We start from the raw sequence: 21,485 nt of genomic DNA on the forward strand, positions 1-21,485 counted from the left end.
TAAATGCCCTGTGAACCTTCTGTTTACAGGTGTTACTATTTTTTTGTAATTTTAGGCCAATATTAGAACATACTGCTGAAATACACATTTTTTAACACTGAACACAAGTATTCGGTTATGATGATTTGCACTTAAAATGCGTACTTTCATCATTGCCTAGAGGATAAAATTGATGACTGTGCACACTGAGTCAAAAATGATCTAAGAGTATGTCCTGAATTCCCGTGATCATTCCTGACCTCTTTCATTTAATTGCTCAAACCACGGACTGTAACAAAACCTCTAGAAAAATTTTAAATGAAGCTGAAACAGGACAAATTGGATAAATTACTCACAATGGGTTATTTGCTCAGCTCTAATAGCTTCTGTGGTCTTCATGAAAAGTTTTTTTTTTTAAAAAAAAAAAGGCAAAAAGCTTTCACAAGTGGATGTAATGGTTTCAAACCTGTGTGAGAGACATGATGAAGTGGACAGAATTCCAGTCCTGCATACCCCCGCAACAGGCAGATAAAGGGAGAGCCAACTTGGCGGGAGGGGGGGGGCAGCAGTCACAGCACAGCTGTGCGAAACGCTTCCAGGTAAGGCAGGGCGGACAAAGAAAAGCCTTTCAAAATTACACAGGCCAGAAAGTGGCCAAAATCTGTCATTGTTTGTCCTTCAAAGCCTGGAGGCAGGGAAGGGCTGGGATTCTGAGGTTGGGCTCTCAGGAAGCACAAGCGGGTGCCCAGGAGCAGACCCTGTCGCTAGCAAAGGGGGCATGACCCCGTGTTTGAGCTGGGCACTGCATTTCTCATGATCTCAAATATCATCACTCAGCTGTGAAGTCTGCCAGCAGCTATTTCGCTAAAGCTGAGGTATGCGTTAAAATCTGTAGAGTTAATTATCCTAACGAGCCGCAGAACCGCATGCCGTGCTGGCTGCTGCTCCCACTGTGTCACTGGCTGTGCGCTGTTTATCCTGCCTCTCCCGCACGGCATCAATTCACAGAGACAGCGAGCTGTCAGAGACATGCAAATCCCAGTTCTTGTTTCCTTATCGTGGAATGGAGTAGTATTTGAAGTGAATCCATAATCAGACATGTAATTGATTCTTTAAATTATAAAAACAAAGAAATAGTGCACTTCCCCCCCCCCCCCCCCCCCCCCCCCCGCTTTTAGCTGGTGGTTGCCTGGTCCTTTGGGGATTCTCCTGGTGAGATGGGTGTTAGTGGGCAGAGCGTGGGTGAAGGAGTCAGAGTTTAATGCCAAGTGCCACATTCCCATAATTATCACTTACACAAGTGCTTTAGAGTGAAGAGGTGGCTCTGAGGGTGTGTAACTGTGCTGGCTTAAGACCAAAGTGTCAGCTTTTAGACATATGGATGCCCTGTCTGATCACATAGTGGAGGCATTCCAGTCTCTTTGGTGTCAGAAGAAGGTACTCCCTGTTTCATTTTCCTTTTTACCTGATGGGAGGGGAACCAGCAAAGCAAGCGAGCTGTGGAACTGCCCGAGTATAACAGCATTCCTATGGGAAACAACATTTAGTAAGTTATTGGCTGCTTTCAGTGCTAGCTGGTATTTCCAGATGTTTATCAAACGCAATCAGAGAGACTGCGGCAGCCCATCAGTCCTGAGGTGTAGGAAACACAATCACAAATTCTGCATCCAAAGAGAAAATGTATAATACTTCACCTAAGAATGGTTCTTGGCAGCTGCTGCCACTGAGTATTCAAAAAATGAGGCAATAAAAAGAAGCCAAAGCCTAACCCATACCAAAAATTCAGAAACAAATTGATGAGTTCATATGCTTTAATCCATGTTCCTTCCTCCATTCTGTAACATTATTTCAGTCTCATGTAGATTGACTATGTCTTTACTCATGTTTTTTCTTTATAATCAGTGAAATAGGTGTAGAATGCAAACATCATTGGATTACACGTTTGTGTGCATGTTTGCGTAACATTACCATTGCACTCAAATTCTGCTTTTTGTTACATTAAAATCCACGTAATTTACAGTTTTACTCAAAGTATTTATCTTCCATAATAACATTGATAAATTCCTACCTTTGCTTTTTTGATTTAAAATCATAACGCGTTTTCAAACTGTGAATTATTTTATATACAACTTACTATTTACGTATAATTTGTATTGTTGTATAAGTATTTTTATGGAAAAGATTAGGAGAGCTTGCTGCTGAGAGCTTGCCAGTTGGTATGAACAGGGTTCAGCCGTCACGTACGCTGTGGCCATTAAGCCTGACGAAGTTACCATGGAAGGTGCTGTACCCTCCCAAAAGGTTGCCTGCCCAATTCTCTCCCGTTCGTGTATGTGAAAGGCTGTTTGCTTGTTTGCCTAGGGAGTTCAAGGAACTGTTAAATTCCTAAGTTATGTATTTGAATCAAATAGTCGCCTTTCTTGGAATCTCTAGATTTAGTGGGAAAAGGTTAATTAATTCAGTGACTCGATATTAAAGACCTACAACTAATTGTCATGCAGTACAGCTGCGGAAGAGCTTTCTTACTGACAACCATTAGAAAAGTTAGATTGGTTGTCATATTTTTAGCAAACAGAACGGTGGGGACTCATAGGTGCCTCTCATACTGATTAGTGATGCTTTGCTTTGGTCAGATCGGGTTCTGATCAGAGATCTGTACGTGGATGCTATTCCTGCTCTTCATGCGCTAGTCCTTACCGCTTTTGCCCCTTATTTTCTTTTTCTGGTTCTTAAACCCTGGTCTAACATCCCTTCTCTCATTCTCATTTTCTTCTTCTTCCCTTGCCTAGCTCACTCTCAGGTCAGCTAACACTGTGATGGCGTAACCTTCCCAGAATAGTCTAAACCAGTAATTCTTACCCGAGGAATCACAGGTTTTGTGAAGGTAGCAAAAGCTTTCCCAGTTGGCGACCACTCCTGGTTTAAAGGCGGTAGGTGGGGGTGGGCAGCACTATCACTGGGGAGCTGTCCTGGGCAGCAGGTCGGACCATCTCTGCCCCTACCCCATCAGCACTCCCCACCTGGGGAGAGGGAGGATGGAAGTTGGTGGTCATCAGATACTGGCATTTCTTGGGATTTTTTTTTTAAACGTAGTTAGAATTATTTTTGGTTTACACGTACAATGATCAGAAGCAGAAGTGACATCAGGAAGCTTTCAGTTCACGAGGTGTCTTTGCTAGGACCAGAACTATGAAGTTAGAAGAGGTAGGGGACAACTAGAAGATAATCCCTGAAGAAAAGATTGTTCCTGGAGACAGAGCTGTTCAAGACAAGTGTTTCATTCTCTGAGGTTTGTTAGGATCAGCCAAAATGGATTTTTTCAAGTGTATTTGCGGAAATCAAATATGTAATGTGGCTTTGAGTACAAATGTCACCTGAGCCGTGGAGCTTGCAGGGGCTTCCCAGTGTTGCTTTAGGGGTACAACACTTTGAAGGTACAGCAACCCCCAAGGACCCACGTCAGTGGGTAATATATGTTTGGGGTTTTTTGTCTGCATAGTGAAGGCTATTCGGTGCTTTTCTGATGCACCTCTGGATTTTGTGCTGTTTCCCCGTAGAGTAAATGCTGTAACTTCCACTGTCACTGGGGTAACCTCCGGCTTTGCGAACCTTGTAAATGATTAGCCCTTGTCAAAATGTGTTATTGTAAGTGCAAAGCCCATTTCTGTTCCCAGAGGGCTCCCTGGGAGCAAAACCCAGATGGTTGCCCTGTGCAGAGGTGGAGATTAAAGCAAAAAAAGCCTCCTGCAGGTATCAGGGGTGATGGGTAGGTCTGGGAATGAGGAAACCTGAGAGCTCTGGGCAGTGCAGCTCCCTCTCAGGTGTGGCCTGGCTCCATGGGAAGCATTCTTGGGCAGTACCATAAAGCCAGCGGTCCTGCTAAACCTTCCCTTCTTCTTTTTCCACTGAAAAATATCTGCCCCGTATTTGTACTTTGCAGATTTTCTTTTGTCTTCAAGTGAACTCATTTCTCCTCTGTTTTTGCCTGTGGCAATAGAAAACTGGTCTGCACCAAGATCAGTTGACAAACACCTTGTCTTCTATACATCTACAGTATTAAAAACATAAAGTGTTTCTGTGCTGGGCATTTACAGCCTCTGCACGGCACATTTCTATGGATATTTCCATACTTGCCTGAATTTTTGTTAAGCTGAAGGCACTCCAGGCTAGTATTATAAATCATAAAAAATATATGTTTTCTTCTGGAAAATCTTTTCTCAAGTATAAATTGGTTGTTGAGAAGAAAAATACAACATCAAATATTAGGAGCATATTGTATTTATCTTATTATTGTTATTATGGCTGATTAAACTTATTGGCTGCAGTTAATACTGCCTAGGTGATGTACAGCCATATTTTAAACTGGTGTGAAAACCTTATTCCAAGCTACATAAATCATATAGTCTCATTCGTTAGTGGTGTGGCTGTGGTGACCATTGGGGCCCTTGGAGTGGATGCGCCCGATGGGGAGCTTGGAGGGTGCAGGATGAAGTGACCTAACGTGGCTTTAGGGAGCTCCCAGCCTGGGGGACCTGAGCTGACCATCCCCGGCCACAGCAGGGGCTGCTCCGTGCCACCCCCTCCTCGATTCCCTCCCCGGCATGGCGTGAGGCACCGGTGGGATGCAGCCAGCCCGGGGATTGCTGCGGTACCTCACGTTGTGCAGCTCCTCTTACGGGACGTGAAAGGTGCAGGCGCAGGGGTGGGAATCCTGCTTGCCGCTAATAATTGCAGAAATGAGTAGCAGACGTTATCTTCAAAATAAAATTAAAAGGGGGTTTGCATGATGATTCGAGTTAATCATAACACATTAGTGTAGTAGTTAGTATGGCTCCACGTAGGCAAAATATAGCTCATAGGCACAAAGCTTAGACAAAAACTGTAGGAACACTTACGCTTTCTCCTAGTACTGTTTCAGCTGGCTTTACAGTGAGAGCTCTGCAGATCTGTTTGTGTAACATTAAATTTACATAACAAAGAATAGTCCTGCCTGCTGCGTTTCAGTTATTTAAGAATCTGTGGTGTTTGTTGGTGTGTAGTTACTTACATTTTACAGCATGAAACTCAGCACTTTCAGTTAGTAGTTATTAGGGAAACACTGTTTTTCATAAACAGTTGCTGATGACATTTCAGAAGAATCCAGATCTGCGTGTGCAGTTCAGTTGCATCATTCAAAAATGGCTTAAGACCAAATCTTTGCAAAAATGGGAAATTTTGTACCATTCGGGCAAAGGCTGACCTCCTGCAGGGGAAGGAGTGAGAGGAGGAGGGAGGAGAGGAGGTTTCTGTTGCAGACAGAGGAGTGGGGATGGTTTTAGTTGTCCGAAACCGGTGGCACTCCTAATTTCAGTGAGGTTGGTGAGGGTAGGAAATCGTTGTGGGCTGGAGCTGGGGTCTGGGCATGCAGCGCTGGGAACAGGCTCTCTCCAAATGTCTGTGAGTCCTGTGGGAAAGCGGCCCCTTGTCAGGCAGGTGTGTACACCACGTACCGACGCAGCTTTTGGTATCGGGGTACGTAGCTTTGCCTGGACTTACGGGGTTGTCAGGGAATCAGGAATAGAAATTTATTTTAAATACAGTATTTTTGCATTGGTAATCATCCGCCACAAAACTGGCTCACTTAAGAATGACTTCAGAGTCTGCTTTATTTTATGCTGCCCATGCTGGGCGGCGTTTGGCTTCCACGCTGGCAGCAGGTGGAGGGTCTCGCCGCTGGCCACTCTCCCCAGCTCCACTCGCCGCGTGGCTCAGGGGAGCTCGGGGGGTGGCAGGGTTGTGTGGGGCAGAGACCCAGCAAGGCAGAGGGCAGCAAAGCGGCTTGGAAACCTGGGAAGGTTTAGCCTCGTCTGAATGACAGACAGTTAATTAACTGAGCTTTCAGTGCTGAGAGAAGAGGGAGAAAAATAGAAATGAAGGGTTGGTAAACTCAGGGTCCAGCATTATTTCATTGCTAAACTGTGCTGTTTGTTTTGTGGGTTTGTGGGGTTTTTTGGGGGGGGAGTAATGATAGTCAGCTCGTGCAGAAGGGGAAATAATTGCACAGCAGGAAAATTACCAGGTTTTGTTGAGAATAAGTGAGGGCTTCTTACTGCCTGGGCTGTGTCCAGTGCCACCGCAGAAGAATCTGTGCACCACAGCCCCGTCCCTGCAGTCCCCACGTACTCTGTGTGTGCGTGTGTAACACACACACTAACCCACACCTTACACCCCGATTCTGTGTGCAAATAGGGGGGTGCTTTATGTAATTCTTTTTACCTGTAGGGCGTATGAAAACTCCTAAAGAAAGATCTAAGAAATGCCCAAGCGATTCAGGTTCCACCACGAGCTGGAGCACCCTTGAAGCCCCTCTGCCACCTTTTTCCTGCATTGCACATGAGCAGTTTTGTTGCTGTTGCTTTTTGGAAAAATTCTGTAGGCTTGTTTTATTTCTGCGTTTGCCTAAGGCTGTCTCCAAACACAGGAGCTCTTGGAGAAGCTGAGCTTCAGATGGGCAGAAGTGCTGATGCTGGAAATGCTTCACTTGTACAGATTCAGGTGCCTGATCTGACCATAGGATATCAGATATTCCTAGCGGTCTGCACAAGCAGTTTATTAAATAACTGAAAGAATGAGTTCAGTTTTGTGACTGAATCCCTTGCATACAGGCCATAGTTACTGCCATGGTTGTATCATTGTACTCATATGCATTCAGCTTGCCTTACGTTACACGTTTTCAAAATCCAGTCTCGCCTACTTTGCAGTTGTTTTTGAAGCTGAGGACAGGAACGTGACTGGTACTTGACCAGAAAGGCTTGATCTGCAGCTACAGTAATGTGCCTGGAAGTCCTCACCAGCAAAGCCCATCACTGTGGGGATGCTGAGAGCTCAGCATCCTCACACCAGAGCCCGTCTGTCGCTGTGGGGATGCTGAGAGCTCAGCATCCTCACACCAGAGCCCGTCTGTCGCTGTGGGGATGCTGAGAGATCGGCATCCTTACTCCAGAGCCCGTCTGTCACTGTGGGGATGCTGAGAGCTCGGCGTCCTTACTCCAGAGCCCGTCTGTCACTGTGGGGATGCTGAGAGCTCGGCGTCCTTACTCCAGAGCTCATCTGTCACTTTGGGGATGCTGAGAGCTTGGCGTCCTTACTCCAGAGCCCGTCTGTCGCTGTGGGGATGCTGAGAGCTCGGCGTCCTTACTCCAGAGCCCGTCTGTCGCTGTGGGGATGCTGAGAGCTTGGCGTCCTTACAGCTGTCACTGGTGATAGGTGCTGTCACCCCACACCCTGCCTGAGCTCTCCTGACAGCGGATGCTGGGGCACCTGCAGGGACACATCTGGGCTTAAACCCTGTCCTTGGGGCATCCCCTTTAGCTGTGCACTTGAGTTTGTGTGTAGGCACCATCCATCTTGTGAGAGGGCTGTGGTTTGGAGGGTACACACAGGCGCAGTAACTCAGAGCTGTGTTCCTGCTAGCTGGGGTGAGCATTTTTCATTTCATGTAGACTTTAAATGCTGAAAAAACACAGAGCAGATATTTACAGGGAAATAGGACATCTTTACACAAAGAGAAGTTGCACTCTGACTGGATTTGCCTGTTGTAAGGATTTATAATCCTGTTAAGAGAGATTATTCCTGGTAATTTTCTGCACATTTAGTCTCCCTCTAAGGCAAAGCTGAGGCATTAAACTCTCTTCACTAAGCATTTCAGACTGGATTTTAACTACTGTTCTGGATGCAGAAGGCCAAAATTCCATCCACTTTACCATCACAATACTCTTGAAATAATCTATGGAAATGTAATTTTGCGGGTAGGAAGCAGTGCTGCAGTTCTCGCTCGGGCAGTGCTCTCATCGGCTTGGGGGAGCGCTGCCCGAGAGGCGCACACAGCCCGCGCGCTCGAAACCGTGTGATTGTCGTTAGTAGTTTGTATTGAAGTTGCTGTGCATAGAGTGTATTTATAGTCAAAATGTCTGAGGTAGTGAAATGTATAGTAGTGTCACTTAATAAATTCCACAGTGTCTTTCAAAAGATATTTTTTCTTTTCTTTTTCCCTTTTTTTTTTTTTTTTTTCTGTTTGTTTTCAACTAGGACCCCTACTATGGCTGGTGGCCTATTTTCTATTGACAGAAACTACTTTGAAGAGATAGGAACTTACGATGCAGGAATGGATATCTGGGGTGGAGAGAATCTTGAAATGTCTTTTAGGGTAATTGCCGTTTTCCTTCATTTTATGTCAACACACACAGTTGTGCGGTAACGGTTCCTACACTGCAGACAGGGCAGTTCTGCTTTAGCTGTCTTGCAAGTCATGGGTTAATTTAAATTCTCAAGATATTTGGGAATGCCTCATTATAGTATTTCGGTCCTTTTTACTGCATGAAACATTGTATTACTGTTTGGAAATTTTTACACTTTCAAAATAATATGTATTTTAGTAATACCTTTCTTTCCTTGTAAAAGAAATAAGACTTTCTGTCAGCTAGTGCAAGTCCTAGCTGACATAAACAAGTTACAAATTCATACAGTGTAAAAAAATAAATAAATTCAAATATATGTTTTAACAGAAGTTTTTGAAAGTTTATGTCATCGTGAACTTTCAAGCTCTGTCTGGGATTTTTATTCTGTGTGAGAGCTGAGCTCACAGAGAAATTTCACATCTTGGAGAAAAGTGACTGTGTTTCTGCTGGAGATAGGTACATTGACCATGACAAGAATAAAATGCCTTTTAGTGAAATGCATTTAGTAATTGTCCTTTAGATATAAAGGAAAATTGGAAAATTGAGTCTTTAATAAGTAATTGTTAGAAAGGATGCTGAAAATTACTTTGAACATCTCTGATGTGTCACAATTTATGCATTTTAAGTAAGTATGCAAAATAAACCCTGGTATACCGATGTGGTACGTAGCACATCATGGGGATATCCTTCTGTTCTTTTTTTTTTTTTTTTTTTATGTCTTTTTGTCTTCAGCCAGGGCTGGTGGACTATTTTCTATTCACAGAAACTCCTTTGAAGATTTTTGTGAAGCAGGTATTTCTAGAGAAGATCAACTGAGAATTTGAAAGCATTTTCAGCCCATTTTCTATAATCCGTAGTTGTTCACTTCCCGGTAAAATAGAAGGGTAGAGTTACTACTTCTGAGTATTAATACTTTAAATTGGTGGATTTCAACAGTTTTTGGTGTATAGACCCCTAAAAATATCTCTTGGATGGATGTAGGCCCCTACAAAGGAGCTTATTTTTAACTTCAGCCTGTTAGCAGGCTTGTTTTTCATGTCTTTAGAAGTGATCCCTGGAGCAGAGTGACTAGCAGCACTTTAAAGTGTTAAATGTGTGCCTCTCTCCAGCCAAACCCGCATGTTACTACTGTTTGTTCTTCACCGACTATCAGTGTGTGATTTCTGCAAGGTGAGGGTCACCTAGTCCACTGAAATGTTAAGATGAGAATTGCTGATGCGCATTGAGCACTGGCAGAGGGAACCTCGGAGCCGTTGGCTCTTGCCGGCGTTTGTTATCGCTTACAGAAAACCTTTTGCAGGACCCGTTTTGGGTCATTACTGCGGGAAGGTCCCATTCTCGTTAGTGAAGGGTCTAAAATACTTAACTCTCATTTTGGAAGAACACTGGCTTTCCATCATGAAAATGATAATCCCTGAAAACCCAACTGTAACTCAGAGGGACAAACAAGGCGATTTTTGTTAAGAGTCCGTACTGGAGAGTACATGGAAGCTGTTTCTCTGTGGGCTCCTTTTGGCAGTGGCTATCTTTGTTAACAAAGATACAAATATTGATCGTTTTTCTGTCCGGCCTTGTAAGTGCAACAGAACAAAACAATTTACAATTCCATGGCCTTTTCCTGCTCCCTGGCATAATAGATTCATTTCAGCCAAAAGCATTTGATCTTCCGCTGAGAGCGGCGTGCAAGCCTGTGTTCAGCTCCCAACATATGGTAGAGAAGTGCTCTAAATAGGATATTCATAATGCATAGTCTGGCTCGAATAACGCTAATATATTTTGCAAAACCTTTCCTGAGAAGTTCAGCAATTTAGTGGTGGTGTTTTGTCTTTATCTGGTGCTGTTCTGCTCTGGCTCTTGGCAGCTGCGTGGGAAGCTCCGTGGGGCTCCTGGCACGGGTCAGCCGGCTCCTGGTCGGGATAATTTGGGGTTTGCAGTTCTGTGTAGTGCACGTTGAGCCGTTACCTCTGCCTTTGGTACAGTTCCTCTGGCTCTCCTCCCTGGGCACTTCCGTAATTTATATAATATAGATAATATATCTTCCATCCCTAATTAATCATTGCTTGAGTGCTGTTTCAAATTGGACTTGGATATCTCAATGCTGAGCAAGCCGGCGATAGGCTTAACTTGTATAAATTTTGTGAGAATACTGTCATGAGATATTAATTTCAGCTTTAAATTAAAAATCTCAGTCAAAAATATGTGGAAAGACAAAAGACCAACGACAGCCACTCTCCACAGAAAGCCCTAGTGATAAAAGCAGGAAAGCAGCTTTGCCATGATTCTTATTTTATACGTTAAGATGGAGGTGGAGGGAGCAAGGGGAGAAGGAATCACATGAATTTTGGGGCATCATATTAGAGAACACGATTTTATGTCTTCAGAAGATTTTCCTGCTTAAACTTCAAGAAACACTACCGGCCTGGAATGTGTGCAGCAACTTAATAAAAGGGCCTGGTGTCAAGAATAGAAATAAAATTACGTGCTTCCAGCACCAGGGATTACCATGGAAATGCCAGGCCGCCACGCGATGCTGTTTCTTGGTATTTAGAGCCTCCATCTGTAAAGAAAACCAGCCGGAGAGTCAAGTACATCAAGGACAACCAGATCAATAAAATACCAAGGCCTCTGCATTTAAAAACCTATCTGATGTTTAACATCTGCAGAAAATTGGTAGCAAAGAGTGCCGAGGGGCTGGGGAGGTTCCTCTGGCAGCCACGTGACAAACCTGCAATTACTCAGCAGGTTTCTGGAGTATCTTGTTGCGGTCAGGAACACACTGAGACTAAGGCCTAGTTTGGGAAACGACTGGAACAGGAGTCAGGATGTTCCTGGAGCTCTCACTATATTGGATGTTTCTATCATCGTGTAGGAGAGGGGTGTTGGTCTGTTATTCAGAGAAGAAAACCAAAAAGCCCTGTCATGTTAATCCCCGCAGCCTCAAAAAATGTGGTAAGTGCCTTTGCTGTCTGTCCCTGTGCCTTTACGTCTGCGCCCTCTGATCTGTGGGCAGCAGCGGCGTTACCCCCAGTGGAATGGTTAAAAGGGTTCGCGGTATTTTTGGTTTCAGAGAGGCACACAGGCATTTCTGGGCTGGACGCGATGCCCTGGGGAGGGCGCAGGGATGGAGGGTCCCCATGCCAGAGCAGCACCCGCAGGGACGGAGGGTCCCCATGCCTCCCACTGCTTGGCCGGGCAGCACCGGGGCTGAGTGCCGGCAAGGACTCGCAGCACGGCATCACGATCGGTCTGTCGTGTTGCGACAGCCCCTTGGTTCCCATAAGATCCCGGGTGCAGCGTGGCAGTGTGCACGGCTGTGTGCCCTTCCCTTGCTTCTGGCTGAACCGATGTTTCGTCTTCGAGCTGTGCCGCTGCTCGTTGCTGAGCGGTCTTTAATGATGCCTCTTGGAGGATGTATTTTAATAATGGGGAAAAAAAATAATCCTGGCAGGAATGTCCTACAGCTGTAAGGGTCTGCTCTAGTAAATGAAAACCTCATTTATTCTTAAACATTTGCCGTATTTTCGTTCATAGGATTCGTTCACCTTTTTAATTTTTCTGTTAAGTTCCCTAAGTGTTTTATCCCAGTCAGAGAGTGTCCTGAAAACTTGATAGTCAGAAAGCAGCTCATGTAGCTTTGGAAAGAGTATTAAAAATAATCTGTCCATCAGAAAAAAAAAATAAAAAATCATTCTTTAAAATAATCCAAGTAGGCCAAAGCAAGGCTAGAAAAAGCAAATGCGTACTCTGAACAGGAATAAAATGCTGTTTACTTTTGGTTTTCCAGCAGCTGTTGGAGGCGTGGAAGAGGGACACAAGGGTTTCCATGTGTTGCCTGAGCGGTGTGATACAGTTCCATGCCGCTCTTGGTCTCTGAAATGTCTGGTTGGACTGTTGGAGGAACTCTTACAGTGAATCAATAAGATGCGAGGATGTTTAATTCTTTTCCAACTTAGTGTAGCATCCAGTCTTTAAAAATACTCTTATTAAAGCATGAGCAAACCATTTTATGGTACCAGGGGCTGTTTCGGTGCGAGGAAACAGGCGTGGGCAAACAGCAGCCCCCTCGCTCCGTCCCAGCTGCGGCCGCTGCTGCTGGAGCCCAGAGCTGCATCCCAATGGTCGCTGCATTGTGGAAGGAATTGCTGATGAGCCTGGATGCTATTGATGAAGCTTTTCCAGATATGCACAAAGGGTAATTAACAGCAATTTTTCAGCCTGACTGTATGTAAGCTCTCAACTTTCAGCTGCAAAATTATAGGTGTAAGAGAGCATTTAAACACGCTTAAGTAAACGGTTTTAGCAGAACCGTTGATTTGGGTGACTGGAAGACCAGCGCTGTGTAATTACAGGCAGAGCAGTGTGCAGCTCCTGGCGAGGCTGGAAAGGTTGCGTGCGTGCAAGATTATTTTCAGAAGTACACTGTGACATTGAAATTAATTTTGTGTGTAGAATTTGGGATATATAAATCCCTAATCACCTGGCAAACAGATTAAAAAGCTATCTCGGTGCTGTTCAGTATTCCTTAGCTGTTTGTTAACTAATTTTAGGAGCACAGTTTGCCCACAAATTGTACTCGAAATATGTTTGTGAGCTTACATTTAAAGCATTTTTCACACAACGTTTTTCCCTTTCTTTGGACTGCATTAGTTTTCCCCTATGTCAGGGTTCTTATCTTTCTATAGGGAAAATATTCAGGATGCAGCAGTTCAGTTGGTGTCATTAGAGACATATTTGGTATTAAGAGTTTTCAGTTGTTTTTTTTTTTTTTCCTAATCATTACTTACCCATCACTGCATACCAGCAAGCTATTTTAACTTATTTAATACTAACTGTGCTTACGTATTAACTTACGTTCCTACTGCAGTAATCTCTGGGGATTATTTTACCGTAGCTTTGATCTGAGCGTATATGTGAGAGATGTTTAATCTAACACCATCATCAATAAGCGCACACCTGAACCAGAAGAGCCCCTTTATGTAAAAAGATATTTTTCTAAACTGAAGTCAATGGGATTATTAACATGTAAAGCATTTGCTTTTGGTGTTTTGTATCTCTGCAACCTGAAATTTTAGTTTTATTTTAATCTAAATCTTGAGTTATGATGGGGTTTGCTTTTAAGCGGGCTGGAGAGATTCGCCGGCGAATGGCAGGTTGGCGTGTGTGTTTCCTTTTAGGATGAGGTAGATGATAAGTACTCCTGCCACCCAAGCATGAACAAGCATCAGAGTAATTTTTCTACTTGTTTTAAAATTCAGAGTAAAGCCTCACAGTCATTTTATTTGTATTTGCATACAAATTATTATTAGCCTTAAATATTTGTGATTGTCGTACATTGAGATTTGTGGGAACTGACTGTGACTCAGTGCTCAAAAATTATAGTGAGTGGGGGAAAAAATCAGACAGGGATCAGACAGGGTTTAATGCACTCGCTCTGTGCAATAATAGGAATGGTTTTAAAATGTCTGTGAAAGCAAAGGTAGTTCTAAATAATTAATGCCTATATTTAAAAAGGGATAAATTATGACAAAGGGATAAAGTAAGGCAAATACAAGCCTTCGTTTTAATTCCATGGCGCGCAATGTTTTACTGCAAACTTTGAAGGAATTAATATTTGTAAGCAAAAAGATAAATAGAAAATGGGTTAGTCTTGCATGGGTTTATAGAAGGTAAATTATCGCATGCTGGATTTGACAGGTCATTTTCCAGACCAAGGAAATGTGGCAGATCTGCTGGATGGTTCTTCACTGAAACATTTCAATAAGGGGCACGCTGGAAATTATCTCCTGAGTCAGGAGACGATGGGGACCAGTATAAACGGGTGGGTGGGAAAATGGGTGGTGGTGAAGTGTGAGATGTCAGGTAGGGATGGGTCACTATTAGAGTTTCTTAACTGTAAAGTTGCAGTTGGATGTTGGGTTTTTTCCCATTAAATAACTTTTCACAAAAAGCAAGGAATGAACTCGTGGAATATGCTGGGTTGGAAAATTCAGGGAGGTACTTGAAGTATGAACAAAGTACCATGGTTGGAAGGACGCCTGATTTTGGGGAATGTATTCGGGTAGAAGGAGAAGGGTTAAACTTCAGAGGAGAAGGGAAGGAAGACACCTTCAACCTCAAAAAGTACTGTGTGACGATAACTGGTTTATGAATAATTCAGTGTGAAAATTAAAGGTAACTTTAATATTTTTTTTAAAATGAGATACGTCAATCTCATACCAGTATATTTGCAAACCAGCTGCCTTTCGTCCCTCAGTGCTTTTAGTCGCCGTCAGGGCCCTTATTGCCTGTGACGATGTGTGGGCGGCCAGTACAGTGGAATATTGCTGACCCTAAGGGCTGGGCTCCTGCCTGCGCTGCCCCCGCAGCAAGCGCTGCCGGTGGGTGCCTGGCACAGGGGTCGCGGAGCTTTGCTGAGCGTGGGCTTTGGTGGGCAGAAAGTCTCGTTGTAGCCGTCCAGGGTGAGACACCGGCTGTTTGTAATTCTTTTCCCAGGAAGGGAGCACTAAGATGACTAGAAGGACTGTGGCAAAGCAATAATTAATAAAATCATTGCCATGTTCCGAAAAGTCTCGGCATGTTGGAGGAAGGATATGGTTCATTGGAAATACCTGATTCCCAAGCTGTAGGATCAAGTAAATTCTATCCCTGGAAATTTTGCTGGATTAAAAAATAGAGTGAATGTTAAAATGACTGCAGCAGCAATAACAATAACAAACAATAATAATAACAATAGCAACAACAATAGTAATAATAATAATAATAAAATAAAATAAATAATAATAAAATTTAATGGCAATTTTACTCAGTAATTTTTGGAGCATTACATGGAGCAGTCACCAGCGTTGGGAAAAAGCAGCTGGCAGGTACTGGATACCTGACTTGAGGTGTTTACAAAGAGCTCTTCGGTAGCAAAGTGTTGGGAACAGTTTCGGTGTTCACTGTAGTTGCCATGAGAAGTGATCCAATGTATTACTGTAGCGTGTCTTGTCTGTACAGTGAACAGATCTCTGGAATCCCACAGTCCTAAAGCATCAGATGAACTTCTGGAAATAGTCATTTGACCAGGGAATATTCAGGAAGGTTGGTTTGTTTGGGGTTTTAAACTAATACTGAAAAGATAAAGGTCCTTTGCTTCTGACTGGGGTGCAGGTTCATCCACATTCCTATGACAACTGTAATAGATAGCAGATTGTACTGAGGACAGCCAAAAATGTGCTTAAAAAATGTACAGGAACACACATTTTAAGAAGCGGCAGCGTGGGAGGAATTTCCTGCCAGGGAGAGCAGTCGGAGGGGGAGAGCAGCAGCAGCCGGGGGGGAATGCTGGTCCTTGGGCACGGACCACGGGTTAAGGTGCTCCTAAAACTGCCCGTGCCCATCGCTGTCCTGCCCAGCAAGCTGCTCTGTGCACCAGCAGTGTGTATGGCAGTTGTAGTGCCTGCTCCCTTTCCGTATGGCTGCGTATTCCTCGGCATCCATCAGCTTGACGTTTCACCTGAAGTGACTAGTTGTCACTGAGCTGCAAAACACAAGATGTTAAACACAAGAATATTTTGATGTTGTCGTTGCTTATCCCAACAGAGTACATCACTTAGCATACTAATTAAATTATATAAAAGGATTTAGCCCTAATTAAATAAAATCTGCATTAAGTTACTATGGTAACTTAACGTCTGTGTCGAGGAGCTCTAATTACAAGACTGCACCAGGGTTCCTGTTTAAAACATCCAATGGTTCTTAAACTCTTGTGGTTTATTACCAGGAGGCATTGTAAATTTTAGTCCTGCTGGCTGCTTAGGAGGAGACTAAAGCGAAGGGTGGGACGAGCCTAAGTAAGGAACCGGGCAGCTGGCGATACCTTTGGTGATGCCAAAAATGTCAGTGAACCTTAGTGAAGAGTGAATCCCGAGGGACTGATATTGTCTGGCAGAACAGCAAAGCTTTGTAACCCCATAAGCATCCGATGGAAATCTTTGTTTGCCCCTCTTGTTCACCCGACTGCCTGCGGTGTGCTCCAGTTCTGCAGGCTTGGACCTCCAGCCTCCTTCTGTTTCCTCTCTACTTGTTTTCAGAGCCTAGAAAGATGGGAGATGGCAGAACAGAAGTTAACACACAAGCTGATGTGTATCATAGCAAGACTCTTGTCATCTGGCAGAAAAATACATTACTTCATTTAACAACAGGGTATTAAAGGCCAGGATTATATAATTTTTTTATACTTATGCAGCTGTATTGAAACCACTGAGCTTACTCGGAGTATAAATTCCAGTAGCGGAAAGGGACAGTTTGCATCTAGAAATTCATCAAATTCTTTTCTTTGTCTATAACTTTTTTGGGGTTTTTTTTGGAGTTGATCATGGTACTCACCATGTGAACATGCATTTTGCATCTGCATTTCACTTCTGTGGTTCTGTGGTGCTCAGAGTACCTGTGCTGGCTGCTTGCTATTGCTGTCTGTGATAGTAACCAAGCCCTGCTGTACCTTTGCTCGGGATGGTCATGGGCATGATTCTGCTTTGAAAAATATGTCCATAGACATATCCATATCTATATATCTATATACACACACACAAGTAAAGTTCTCTGTTTCTTTAAATATTATGAAATCCTGGAAAATTCAAACAAATAACATCCATACCCTACACTGAATCTATTATAGGATGACGCTTTTCTCAAATGGTGCTTTGCATGTGTTTTTGTTGTAAGGACACAGAACCAAGTGAACCATCCACACAGGCATTCACGTTGTGACAGTTGTTAAAGTCTGTGCACATTCACCGCTATCAAGAGTTTCCCTTAAACTTTTTCTTGAGATTCCCCTTTGAATTGTGACCTGGGGAAATAAATCAGGAGGTAGCTGCTAACCTGGCAGTCCCAACTGCTATAAACTCGGCGTGGCTTGTATTTGGTTTAGTCAACATTTTTTCTGCATGTTTTAATTTCAGATTTGGCAGTGCGGTGGCTCCCTTGAGATTGTCACCTGCTCGCATGTTGGCCATGTTTTCAGAAAGGCAACACCTTACACCTTCCCTGGTGGCACGGGACATGTCATCAACAAGAACAACAGGAGACTGGCAGAGGTCTGGATGGATGAGTTTAAAGACTTCTTCTATATAATATCCCCAGGTAAGAAATTCTATCCTGATCATATTATATTCTGTACAGCTGTCTGAAAAAAAGGGAAGCGTAAATGTAAGGCACATAAAGGTAAGTGTAGACATGTCCACATGTGTGTGCACAAGTTGAGACATAACAGCAAAAGTGCTTTCAAAATTCTATCCTTTCCATTTGTTAAAACCTTCTATAATCTGTTCCCAAGGTAAAAATATATTAGTTAAGGCTCCTCCTTTCCCAAAGACCATGAGGTTTTCATCAGAACGTTATTCTCATAACGTTAGTTTTCAACCAAGTAAGAAAGTTCTTCTGACACATTTAGTCCAGGAAAAGTAGAATTTGGCCAGATTATCGTTATGATCCCTGAAGATCATAATGATATTCTTATAATAATAATGAAGATCATAATGATGCCTTCAGAAGGCATCAATGGGAGGGCAGCAGGTTGCCCAGAGAGACAGTGGAGTCCCCGTCACTGGAGGTATTTAAGAGACATAAATGCAGTGCAGAGGAACATGGCTTAGTGGTGGGTTTGGTGGTGCTGGGTTGTACTTAAAAGTTGGATATTAAAGGTCTTTTCCAACCAGAACAGTTCTGTGATTCTCTCCTGGCAGAGGTGCTCTGGGGCTGCGTGGACAGCAGGGGCCCTTCGGAGCACAGGACTCAGTGCCATGAAGTGTCTTCATCACGTTCCTCTGTCTCACCAACGCCAAGTATCATTCCTCAGGAGAAACGCTCTCTTCTAAACATGCAGATTGCTCTTCCTTTTTATTGGTGATTTTCATTTAGGTTTCAGTATAGAGCACATAGCAGATACAAATTACAAACAAGGTACAAATACATGAGATAAAAAACATATTCCTATTTGATCTTATAATGGTTAAGGGTTATATTGTGCATAAATATTTTGATGAAATAACCTAACATTATGTTAAAGCTGGGGACGTTTAATGTAAATATAATCAGGGCCCCCATATGAGTGAGTTTATTGGAGTAGGTACATTAAAAATGGAGCGTGACATGGGGCTTTCGTCACTCTCCGTGCAACGCGCTGAGGTGTCCCTCCAAAAAGGACATGTCCCACTCAGCCTGGCACACAGCTGCCTACCCAGGGACTCCCTGGCTGGGAGAGCCCTCACTTTGGTTGGCGTAGACAGTCAACCTGTGCCCATGAAGTGACAACACAGTTTGTCTTTTTTTTCCTCGTTAATTAAGCATAAGTTTACTTTATGCAACTAGCTCTTAAATAAATCTTGGTCTTTAGAATAATGTAGCTACCCTCAAGTCTCTGACAGGGCAGTTTTCTTTCATGTTCTTACTTTCATCATTTCAAACGTACATGTTCACTTGAAAAATGAGACTTGGAGGTGATTCAGTTTTTATCAGACTTAGAGTTTTAAACAAACATTTTGGGGTTTTTTTCCCCTGAAGAAACCCAAGAATCAAAAACTTTAATGAGTGGCTGTGATCAGGAAAAAAAGAGTGTGTACCTGCAGTGCTGGTTTTTGAGTAAAGACTGTCTTGCACCTGTATTTCAAGTAGACCTTTGGTCACAGCTGACCTCTTAAAGCAGGCATTTTGAGCTTAGACTTTTCTTTCTATAAATCAGGACCAGTAGTTTTATTTAATTTGATTTAGCTGAAATAAATGAAAAAATAAGGTTAATATACTTTATAATGTTATTTTCCTTTTAAAGATTTGTATACAAAATAGAAAACTATTCTGGGTGGGTATTTACTCCGAACAGTTTTACCGATACCACAAAATTATACAGGTAGTAAAAAGTAAATTGCTTCAGTTCAAAAGCCAGAATATATAGTCATATGTATGAAAAACAGTTATTTTTTCATACTATTTATAAATTACTTAAAATGTCTGTGGTAGAGAGTAACCATAGACTATGTAAGCTATTGTTCCTATTTTCTTGTGTGCTCTGGGATAATCTTCCAATTCTTCCATCTTTAAACTTTCTTCCCATTTAAATTCTGTAGCAACAGAATCAGTTTACGTTTTCACTATCACCGAGAAGTAAACCTGGGACCATATAATTATCTGTATGAGTTCTGCGTTTCATCTCCAGCGCAATTTACTGTTATTATACCTCAGCTCACTCTGACTGCAAACCTGCTTGTTTCCACAAGCTGTTTTGGTGCTTTGATTTTTTCAGGGGTGCAAGACATCTCGGTCAATCATCAGGTGCCAACCTGCAATCATGAGCTGTGAAGTCGGAAAACTCTTGATTTCTGCATGGGTTGTCGCATGTGTCCTGTGGCTGTCACACTATGTGCTCATAAAACATTCTGAGTCCATCCTGGAAAACCCTTATCAAGCCAAATAATCTAAGGCACCATTAAAAAAAAAGTCTATGCACACCTCAAGTGCCCCGTTAATGGCGTAAAAAAGATATTTATTTATTTATATCTTACATATACACTAAATACAGATGTGTAAAAATGTGTATATAACCAAAAGATGCAAGCATGAAACAAATCTTTAAGAAAACATCACCAGGCTGATGATCCCCATGAGTCAGAGGTTTAGGGTGGCCCCGAGCGTTTTTGGGAAGCGCCAGCAGGGCTCTGCCTCCAGCTGGGAGGAAGGGCCATTGCATCGCAAGGGAGAGAGGTGCCGGTAGATTTCCTCTGTCCTTGTGAAATACCTCCTCAGGTGCATCTTCTCGTGGTGCTCTGGCCCCAGGGCTCTGAGTGGAACACTGGTGGAGGAATGCCTGGTCTCGAGAAAAAGTAAGTCTGTTCTCTTCGGGGAACAGCCCACGAGGAGAGGTTTCTTGGTCCAATAGTAGGAATGAAACCATGGAAGAAGACAAAATGTTGCTGACTTCAGGGTGGGTAACAAAAGCCAAACCAGCCAACGAGGTGAACCACCATCCCTCTCCAGCCATGTTCTGTATGGGTGGCAGTGGGATTCCTGGAGGGCAGAGGTCTCCAGAAGCCATTGGTATCTTCAAGTCCTGTTTGTCTTCTGCTGCGTTTCTTCTGAGTCGTGCAAGGATGAGCTACTTGCTGCCTTGGTCTGGAGGAGCAGGTCAGCTGTTAAAGCTACTGGTGTTTGTCATCACTCGTAGTGCTGACTGAACAGACATCATGGGTCACACCTGGTGGAAGTGCAGCATGGGTTCTGCGTGTGCTGGCTTTAACAGCATGCAGAGGGTAAACATACCATGAGTGCAGAACAACCCCACTGACAGAGTCCTCTTACATATGGAAATGGAACTTTGTGTGAGATGGGCAGGGTTGTGTCCCTTCAGGATTCTGTCCCTTTCTAATTATATCTGCCCAATTAATGCTGGAGGAGTACGGTATGTGACAGAAAATTTGCTTGACTGTTTCTGACATAATTGGTTTCTGTTCCCCTGCAAGAGGAAGGGAAAAAAATGGAAAAAATAAATATAATGCTGACAAATGAATGTCTAATATGATGTACAAGTGAATTCACAACCCATGTAAGAGGCAGTCAAGTTCGAACCATAAATTTATCACATGGGATTAGCCATTGTTTAATTTGCTTCTCCCTTAAGTTCTCTTTTTGTGCAGTCTTGTAAGAGCAAGTTCCCCATTGCATTTGTGTTGAACTAAATACATTTCTAATATTTCACCCTGAAAGCGTACATTTTCTTAAGAGTGTGCGAGTACTAACAATGCATATTCACCACATAACATATGTGGCAAATACACTGCACTCTGTGCTTTTATATTCTGCTTTGACAGCAAGTTTTTCTAGGCTGATGAGGAGGTAGTTGCTTTAAAGCATTTAGGTGAGCTGAAGCTCTAAAAGCACTGTACTAAGGGCTATTGAAAACACAATACATTTTAAATGAAATATTAGCAAAATGCATGTAAAGGTGACTAGAATAGTGCACGACAGGATAGAATAATTTAAAAATTCCAATTTCAGAAAGAGTGCCAGATTAAATTGCTGCTCTGTAGTTTTCTAAAACATGTTAATGTTTCAGTTTAAAAAAATGCTTCCAAATCGCTTATGTTCTAATTTTCAAATTCCTAAATGCGACACTCAAAATCCTGGATCAGAACTCTTTCTGGGGTTTTTTCCCCTCTCTTTTTCTCTCTACCATTGCTTTTCTTTTTGTGTCACAGCCTTCTAAGCAAAGGTCCCTTTGGTTACAGCAGGGCTTGATTTTTATATTTTTTTTTAATC

General features: G+C 43.0%; 1 protein-coding gene across 6 annotated transcripts in view; it reads left to right on the top strand.

Annotated features, from left to right (window-relative positions):
* GALNT13 (polypeptide N-acetylgalactosaminyltransferase 13) overlaps positions 1-21,485 on the top strand; it is a 158,486-nt gene that overhangs the window by 86,769 nt on the left and 50,232 nt on the right. For all 6 annotated transcript variants that reach the window (XR_008748587.1, XR_008748585.1, XR_003552159.2 and 3 more), the window contains exons 8-9: positions 8,047-8,164; positions 17,141-17,321. Coding sequence is in view for 2 of the 6 variants with exons in the window: in XM_055813015.1 (XP_055668990.1) it covers positions 8,047-8,164; positions 17,141-17,321 (299 nt within the window). In the remaining 4 variants the exon portion in view is untranslated. The remainder of the gene's footprint in view (positions 1-8,046; positions 8,165-17,140; positions 17,322-21,485) is intronic.

The sequence above is a fragment of the Falco peregrinus genome, chromosome 8, assembly GCF_023634155.1.
Source record: "Falco peregrinus isolate bFalPer1 chromosome 8, bFalPer1.pri, whole genome shotgun sequence".
NCBI classification, from domain to species: Eukaryota; Metazoa; Chordata; class Aves; order Falconiformes; family Falconidae; genus Falco; species Falco peregrinus.